This window comes from Drosophila grimshawi, unplaced genomic scaffold, assembly GCF_018153295.1.
Source record: "Drosophila grimshawi isolate 15287-2541.00 unplaced genomic scaffold, ASM1815329v1 contig_848, whole genome shotgun sequence".
NCBI lineage: Eukaryota > Metazoa > Arthropoda > Insecta > Diptera > Drosophilidae > Drosophila > Drosophila grimshawi.
This window is the reverse complement of record NW_025063692.1, coordinates 12,123,204-12,131,350: the sequence shown is the minus strand read 5'-3', so window position 1 is coordinate 12,131,350 and position 8,147 is coordinate 12,123,204. Positions and strand designations below refer to the sequence as shown.

Below are 8,147 nucleotides of genomic sequence, written 5' to 3'. Positions count from 1 at the left end.
TAATTCTAAAAAATATACATTCGGTATATGTTAAATATACATGTATTTGGAGTTTTTCACGCAGTTTACAACTGCAATTACATTTTACAATTTCTGTTATTTTGTTTCGAAAAAAAAAATTGACTTGTGTTGAAACGTTAAGTCAAAAATGTATATCAATTCATTGTTTGTCGATTTTTGGTGTGCCAGCAAAATGATAAGTTCTATTACCCAGAAAAGCCACAATTGAAAAAATCGCAGCACGAAATTGATGTGAATTAAGTATTGTAGTGGTGGCTACAGATATGTTTCACTTGCAATGTTTTAAGTGTGTTAAGTGTTCATTGAGCGGTCGATAGAAAGATATCCAAATGCGAATCTTAAAATTTAAATGAAATGAATCAAGAATTGATATGGGTTAATTACAGTTTGTATTTGGCTTGCAGCATAATCGCAATCGATGACTCCAAATACAAAAGTTATTACATATTCCAAAGATCTGTTATGTGAGTGTTTTCAGTTATGTATTCCCTATGGCCAGGCCAAATGTAAATCTACTGCGGCTCGGTGGCAATGTTGACCTTACTCTGGACATGATAGGGTCCCTCATTGACATAGGTGGTAAAACGAACAGTTTCAACGGCAGTGAATTCGCTGCTTACGGACAGCTGCTGCATAATCTCCCACTTCAGATACTTCACATCCTTGTGCAGATCAGCGTGTCGGGAAAGCAGAAACTCAATGGCACCAGCGGTGTGCTGCACAGCCTGAATGCCCCACACGTATCCGCACAGCGTTTTAAGTAGACTCAAAGCGGCTAGTTGTAGATCCGGGAAGGGTGTTTTTAGCATCTCCATAATATTTTCTACTTGCTGGCCACCAGCGAAGCTCTCGTACCACATTTTCAAAATGGAGCTGCAAGAAAGGAGTTAATAACAAATAAGAGATAAGATCTTATTGAGTTGCGCACCTGATCTCAGCGCTGGCTGGCGACTCCTGGGCATATATCACATCCAGGGAGTTAAGCAGTCGAATCTTTAAGGCCGCCGATAGGTTCTTAATGAAGTCAGAATATTTTGACATAATTTTCTTCATAGTTGGCATGTGATGGAGCTGTAGCAGCGTCTTTCCATGCACACTGCTGGCCAGATTGGCCAGCGCGTCCATGGCGGTGGGAAGGCAATCCACATCTTCGGATAGTATCAGATCGAAGAGGGAGGCCACCATACGCGGATAGCCGGTGATGATCTTCTGCGGCTGCACTGCGGCAACTTTGCTAAAGAATTTCATAATGCTTGGTATGAGCAGCGTGTCCATTGGATTCTCGTCGATGCGCTCCACGCGACTGCTGATGATATCGAAGATGCGCATTCGCTCCATATAGTTGAGACAGTGATTTTGCTCGGCAAGTGGCACTAGGATCTCCATGACGCTCGCCTGCAGCAGGACATCGTCGTTGTCCAGCTCACTCAGCGCCGCATTCAGTATGAACTCAACATTGTCCAAGGCGGCCGAGTTGCGCTTGGCTAGCACCACGCCCAACTCGTAGGCGCGACAGCGTATGACCTCGTTCTCTGTACACATCTTCATCAGTTTTAAATGCACGGACAAATCCGCAGGCCACTGGCCCAACATAATTTCCAGAATTTGTATGGCAGTCGTGCTACACTGCGACTCCGGTTGCAGCAGTTCGTCTAGCACATGGAGGATCAACCCGTTATTGGGCAGTGTGAGGACATTAGCACCGCTCGTCTGCCGGCTCAGCGCCTTCAGCAGAAGGCTGAGGACGAGGGCGCGCAGTGCGGGATTGGAGTGCTGCAGTGCTTGACTCAACAGATTCGGCAGCTGAGCATCACTTGTATCCAGCTGCAGTTGCTCGAGGCAAGTGCGTATCAAATCGATGGATATATTCACCATCGGCTCCTTCGCTGCATCCCCGACGGCGGCGCATTCGTAGAGTGCCGGCGAGCGCAGCAGCGATTCAATTGCACCGCGCGACATACTCGATTGTTTGTTGATATGCGTGTATAAGGTCGTCAGTGTCTCCATGCGGTCTCCCCGCGCACTTAGCTTATCCACATTTGCCTGCCACGATTCCTCCTCCATTTTTGGGAGCTTTGGGTTTGCACAGCAAGCAAACTTCAACAAAATTGAATTAAAATTGAAATAATAAGAGCCAAGCAGCTGTGTGTGTTTATCGATAAGTGGCAGACCGAAAGCTGCTTGTCACTGTCCAGTGATGGGCTGCGAAAACATTGACCAAATATATATGGATGCTTAGTAATATCGATATATCGATATTTTCTTGTCCACCACCAATCACAAAATGTAAATAAAATTAATACCATACGGTTAGTGCCAAAACTTAAGATGTAATACGTAAACTGATAGAAAATAAAAGAAGAAAGAACGGGGTTATCTTGAAAACGCCGAAAATTATATACCCCTGTAGACCGGAGTTCATCTCTGACATTTAAATTGTCATCGATATTTTCTTGAAATATTAATCGATGTTTATACGATGCTAGTGTGGCCGTTTCTTGCCTATTGTTGTCGGTGCTGCTTTCTACTTATCGATGTCGACTTTGTTTTATATTGCAACCCTAATTACGACGCCATTTTACAAAGACAAAAAAAATTTTTGTGACGAAGCGTTGTTGTAATTAAACCGAAGAAAAGTGGTGTAATTTAGGAGAACTAACAACTAAACAGAAGTGAAGATGTCGCAACGCTTTGCGCCTGGCCAAGCGCCGGTGCAGTCGCGCTACCAGCCACCGCCACAAGCGCCTGGCATGCGTCCCTATCCCGGGCCCGGAACCGGCGCCAGTTTCCCGGTAAGCCAAGACTCAAAATCGATTAATTGCATTTTCTGGACTGACAAGTCGAAAGTGTTTGCAGCCACGCGGTTTTCCGCTGCACCCGAACACAACGCAGCCTGTGCCTGGGAGTGTGGTGGGCGCTGCTCCCGTCGGTGTTGGGGTCGGTCCCGGACCCTCGCTCCTCCAACGGAGCACCCAGCCCAGTTTTCAGACCGGACTGCGCGGCAGCGGTTCCGCTGGCGTTGGCGGCGGTGGTGGCGGCAGCAAACGTTCTGCGGAATCGCGCAACATGAACAGCGGCCCCAACAAGGGTGAGTTTGCCGGTGGTGGTGGCGCCAAAAAGAAGAAGAAACTGGCCGACAAAATCCTGCCGCAAAAGGTGCGAGACCTGGTTCCCGAATCGCAAGCGTATATGGATCTACTGACATTCGAGCGCAAATTGGATGCGACCATAATGCGCAAACGCCTGGACATACAGGAGGCGCTCAAGCGACCGATGAAACAGAAGCGCAAGCTGCGCATCTTTATCTCGAATACATTCTATCCGAGCAAGGAGCCGAGCAATGATGGCGATGAGGGCGCTGTCGCATCCTGGGAGCTGCGTGTCGAGGGACGACTGCTCGAAGACGGTAAAGGGGATCCGAATACGAAGATCAAGCGGAAGTTCTCATCGTTCTTCAAATCGCTGGTCATTGAGCTCGACAAGGAGCTGTATGGGCCGGATAATCATCTGGTTGAATGGCATCGCACACACACCACCCAGGAGACGGATGGATTTCAGGTGAAGAGGCCGGGTGATCGCAACGTACGCTGCACCATCCTCCTGCTGCTTGACTATCAGCCGCTGCAATTTAAGCTGGATCCACGACTGGCCCGATTGCTGGGCGTGCACACCCAGACGCGGCCCGTCATCATCTCGGCCCTGTGGCAGTATATTAAGACGCATAAACTGCAGGACGCCCATGAGCGCGAGTATATCAATTGTGACAAGTATCTGGAGCAGATATTTAGCTGCCAGCGCATGAAATTCGCCGAGATACCGCAACGTTTGAATCCGCTCCTACATCCACCCGATCCAATTGTCATCAATCATTTCATTGAGAGCGGGGCGGAGAATAAACAGACCGCCTGCTACGACATCGATGTCGAAGTGGATGACACGCTCAAGAACCAAATGAACAACTTTCTGATGAGCACTGCCAGCCAGCAGGAAATCCAGGGCCTCGACACGAAGATCCATGAGACCGTCGATACCATCAATCAAATGAAAACAAATCGCGAATTCTTTCTCAGCTTTGCCAAGGATCCGCAAATGTTCATCCATCGCTGGATCATCAGCCAGACGAGGGATCTCAAGGTGAGTGTGCATCATTACCATCAAGTAGAGTTTTCTTGGTGACCAGATAAATGCAGTTACGTCCTATGCAGAATGATAAGAATTAAGAGATCAGAAAAGAGAGTCAGGCAGATATACATGCGACTTGGCTAAACATAACTGGTCAATCATCTAATAATACTGTAATCTGCTGGAAAATTCTCCAATTGTCGCCCAATTTTCCGACTAATTTTCTCTTTGTTTGCAGCTAATGACCGATGTGGTTGGTAATCCGGAGGAGGAGCGTCGCGCCGAGTTCTACTATCAGCCGTGGACGCATGAGGCCGTATCGCGCTACTTCTTCACCAAGGTCAATCAGAAGCGGGCCGAATTGGAGCAGGCGCTGGGCATACGCAACGGCTAAGCCTGTTAGGTTCTTGTAGCTGTGTGTGCTTCAAATTGTGCACACTGCGAAACTCTTTTTTCCTTCGACAGTTTAATTTAAGCTCTAAATGCTACTATATATGTATACTATATATAATTATGTGTCACTATTTTTTTGCCAACAACAAAAACTGGCTTCAGCTGCAACAATTAAAAACATCCATATAAAATAGACTCAAAACTACACACTTTAATCTGTCAGTTGAAGCTGCGCCAGAAGCTGGACTAGATTACAGCCATCCTTTGTCGTACAATCAATTATCCGAAAGTGATTGATTAGTAATCATGCTATATTCTGGGATTGAATAGGCAACAGAATTTTAGTAACTTTCCGAGTTAGCCTAATGAACGAAACTGAATCCCACGTCCGTATTTGAGATATTGAAGTAAGCATATTATTTTTTTTGGCAGTATATATCTGTCAGATTATTGAAATTCGACTACAAAATATGACGGTTATATTTGATATTTGAATCCATTTATAAAATATTCCCTAGGTCGCTGTTTAAGTAAAACTTGTTCATCGATAGCAATCCACATGTAGAGTATACAATAATAATTTAAAATGAACAACAATCAACATAAGTACATAAATACAGTTATAGAACAATAGTTATTTGTAGTGATTAAAGGACACGTTTTATGTGGAACTAAAGTGTAAAATAGACATTGAATTTGACAATATTTGTATTTGTGGGATTATATGAATTTCGATTATAGAATTTAATTGATCGTGTCGCATTGCTTTGTTTGTTAGCCTATTCTAAAATCTTAAATCGTAAAATTGTTTTTGTTTTTGTAAAGATAAAACAGTTTTCGTGTGGAGAGCGCTATTTAGTTACGGGTGGAATTGTTATTATTGACAGCCTATGGTTGCGACTAATTGCTAATTGCTAAAGAAATCGACGGAATGTGCAACTACTCCTAGCTAAGCCATGTGATGATCCTACTAATCTAGTCTCGCTTCTTGCTGCGAGTAGCAGCTGCTGTTGCTGTTGATGCGCCGCCAGCCACTGCTTGCGAAGGCGTCTCACTGATCGCTGCGCCCGTATCGAGGCGCGTCTTATCAACAGGATATAACCAGCGCTGATACAAATAGATGAGGAAGACAATATCGTCACGCAAACAGGCAACCCGATGAGCCGTCGGCATGGTGATGATGAATGCAAAGAAGTCATCGATGAACGTATTGAATGCCTTGTACATAAAGGCGCGCCACGGCAACGCAGCAACCGACTTGAGTTTATAGTTCACAAATAGTTGAGGCAGCATGAAGAGGAAGCCAAAGGCATAGACGCCATTCACCAGCGAGTTTAGTGTCCACGAGTACCAGGAACGATGCGGCTGATAGAGCAGAGAATAGATTGCACCACCAAGACAAAGCGGATACAGCAGATAGCTCAGATAACGCATCCCCTCCCGATCAAACTGCTGTGTCTGCTGCTCGGCCAGTTGGCCTTTGGTTTTGGCATTGGCATTCGGATTGGTATTGGTATTGGTGTTGCCATTGCCATTACGCTGATCCACTTCCTCTAGTTTGCGATTGATCAACGAGCTAAAGCTCAAATCTAGTCGAAGTATTTTCTTGCACTTCCAAAGCTCGATGAGGGTGCCGAGGCCAACGGGCACCAGCACCAGATACGATGTCTCCTCATCCAACAGATACAGAAAGATGACAAACTGCGAGAAGGCGCGCCAGACTGTTGTTCGTGTCGAGAGTCCCTCGTACGATTGCTTCTTGCGCCAAAAGGATACGTCATTCTTGAAGCTCAAGAAGTCGAAGAGCATCTGCAATCGAATCGAATTAATAATACAATCAACTGATCTTAACTCAACTGAAACGATTATTTCGAGAGAGAGTGGGACAAGGGATACTCATCCCTGGCTAACTACTCACATGGACGCTGGATATGAAGATGGTGCCACAGAGCAGGTATACATTTGTATCGGAGAATATGCCTTTGACCTCATCGATGTCCTTGGTGGCGAAGCCAATCGTGAGCAGTGCCTGAGTCGCATGTTCCATGAGCAGCATCAGTCGCAGTTTTCCCACGCCAACCGGTTTGTAGTGGAAGCTGAAGGTGAATTCGGTTAGATTACTCCTCACGGCCACCAGATCTTTGAGTCGCGTATTAAAGCTGTCTGTCTGGAGTATGGGCAGTATTTGTTGCATGCGATTCACGCGTATCAATTGCGCCATCTCGGGCGGCACATCCGCTTGCGACAGCGAGAACAGATCGGTCAACAGTGTCACATACACATTGGAGCGTATATGTGTAATGGGTTTGGAGGCAGATGTAGTAGTTGTAGAAGACGCTGCTGCTGCCTTTTTGGATTTTTTCGTCAGTGGCGCCGACTGCTTCTCGGTGTCGCCAAGGAGATTGAATGCCTCCGCCCGTGGCACCATATAATCACAGAGGTTGAGCGTATGCAGCACCGTTGGCCCATCGCGACGAAGTGTGCGCCACTCGAGGGGTTCCCCCTCCAGCGCGAGCACTACATGCAAATAGAGGGAGCCATTGCGGCGCGTCTTTAACGGTACATCCAGCTGAAAGTCGTGATCGAACTGACGCCAATAATCGAAGCGTTTCTCCTTGTAAATATCGTGCACCTCGGACGCGATGGGATTGCGATTGATCGAGCTGAACAGTGCCAATTGCATGCGTGGACGATCCGCCAGGAAGGATGTGTAGCAGGGGGAGTCACTGCACTGGAGTGTCGTGAAGAGCTGCGACATTTGATAGATGGAATGCAGGATGTAGGCTAAAAATGCCACGCCCACCAGCGTTGAGATCGACGGCATTGCCATGATGGTGACGGATGGCAATGATGGATTTACCGAACGCCTGAAAAAGTAACTAAGGATTGTATGAGTGGCGTTGGCAGCTAAATGATTTGCAATGCAAGCAACTACGAAAATGTATAATTAATGCACATCGTTGTGCGCTAAATGCCGGCGTATCTCAGTTTTTGTGTGTTGGCAGTGGGGCGAGCAGTGCTGTAAAATGCCGCGCCTCGACCACACATCGATAACAGCTTCATAACAGTGCAGCGTTGAGAGAATTTAATTAAATTAACATTAGATAAGGTAAGTACATTTAATTAACAAATTTTCAAATTATTTTTAACTGTGAGACGATTTAATGATGCATTCGCAATGCGAACCAGAAGTATTTTGATTTTTGTTTGAGTTTGCAGTGCGATAACAGCGCTACTCTTAACAGAGTTGAGCGGCTTTAATTTAATTTATGCAGTAGCTTTAAAGATTTGAACATTTTGAATGACAATATACCGATTTTTGGTTGTATGGAATACAATATATGATAAATTTAGACAGGTTGCGATATCATTATATGATATATAACGCAAACAAAATACACTCCCATCGACTGCATACCTGCATACCTGCATTTGCCTGTGTTGTTATAATGGAGATGCGAGTGTGGTCACATTGTATCGATTTACTTTCTGGTTGCTGTATAGGATGATAGCATGTGCATGCACCAGCGATTCAAATTGGATTACTGCATTGGCTAAATTGCCACCTAGCAAATAAATGAAGCATTCTTTTAGGCGCGACAAAAAAGAAA

General features: G+C 45.6%; 3 protein-coding genes across 4 annotated transcripts; 1 reads left to right on the top strand and 2 right to left on the bottom strand.

Annotated features, from left to right (window-relative positions):
- Positions 1-26: 26 nt before the first annotated feature.
- Positions 27-2,205, bottom strand: LOC6566037 (26S proteasome non-ATPase regulatory subunit 5). Its single transcript, XM_001992569.3, has 2 exons — positions 950-2,205; positions 27-894 (listed from the first exon to the last, which is right to left on the bottom strand). The coding sequence occupies exons 1-2, from the start codon at positions 2,083-2,085 to the stop codon at positions 534-536; spliced, it is 1,497 nt and encodes a 498-aa protein (XP_001992605.1). The 5' UTR covers positions 2,086-2,205; the 3' UTR covers positions 27-533.
- Positions 2,206-2,551: 346 nt separating this feature from the next.
- On the top strand, positions 2,552-4,733 carry LOC6566036 (brahma-associated protein of 60 kDa). Of its 2 annotated transcripts, none has more exons than XM_032739076.1 (3): positions 2,552-2,813; positions 2,869-4,155; positions 4,382-4,733. In XM_032739076.1, exons 1-3 carry the CDS (start codon positions 2,700-2,702, stop codon positions 4,535-4,537), a joined length of 1,557 nt encoding a protein of 518 aa, XP_032594967.1. In that variant the 5' UTR covers positions 2,552-2,699; the 3' UTR covers positions 4,538-4,733. The 2 variants fall into 2 exon arrangements, with proteins under 2 accessions (XP_032594967.1, XP_001992604.1); XM_001992568.2 differs by having other exon boundaries at positions 2,590-2,813; positions 2,878-4,155.
- Positions 4,734-4,986: 253 nt separating this feature from the next.
- On the bottom strand, positions 4,987-7,540 carry LOC6565981 (cleft lip and palate transmembrane protein 1-like protein). Its single transcript, XM_001992567.2, has 2 exons — positions 6,455-7,540; positions 4,987-6,345 (listed from the first exon to the last, which is right to left on the bottom strand). Exons 1-2 carry the CDS (start codon positions 7,364-7,366, stop codon positions 5,512-5,514), a joined length of 1,746 nt encoding a protein of 581 aa, XP_001992603.1. The 5' UTR covers positions 7,367-7,540; the 3' UTR covers positions 4,987-5,511.
- Positions 7,541-8,147: the final 607 nt, after the last annotated feature.

Bases quoted from the DNA above. Each gene is read 5' to 3' on its own strand.
- LOC6566037 (XM_001992569.3), bottom strand. From the start codon at position 2,085: ATGGAGGAGGAATCGTGGCAGGCAAATGTGGATAAGCTAAGTGCGCGG. The intron at 895-949 runs GTGCGCAACTCA...CCTTTCTTGCAG, and splicing joins CCAGCCAGCGCTGAGATCAG to CTCCATTTTGAAAATGTGGT.
- LOC6566036 (XM_032739076.1), top strand. From the start codon at position 2,700: ATGTCGCAACGCTTTGCGCCTGGCCAAGCGCCGGTGCAGTCGCGCTAC. The intron at 2,814-2,868 runs GTAAGCCAAGAC...ACAAGTCGAAAG, and splicing joins GAACCGGCGCCAGTTTCCCG to TGTTTGCAGCCACGCGGTTT. The intron at 4,156-4,381 runs GTGAGTGTGCAT...CTTTGTTTGCAG, and splicing joins GCCAGACGAGGGATCTCAAG to CTAATGACCGATGTGGTTGG.
- LOC6565981 (XM_001992567.2), bottom strand. From the start codon at position 7,366: ATGGCAATGCCGTCGATCTCAACGCTGGTGGGCGTGGCATTTTTAGCC. The intron at 6,346-6,454 runs GTGAGTAGTTAG...ATTCGATTGCAG, and splicing joins TCTTCATATCCAGCGTCCAT to ATGCTCTTCGACTTCTTGAG.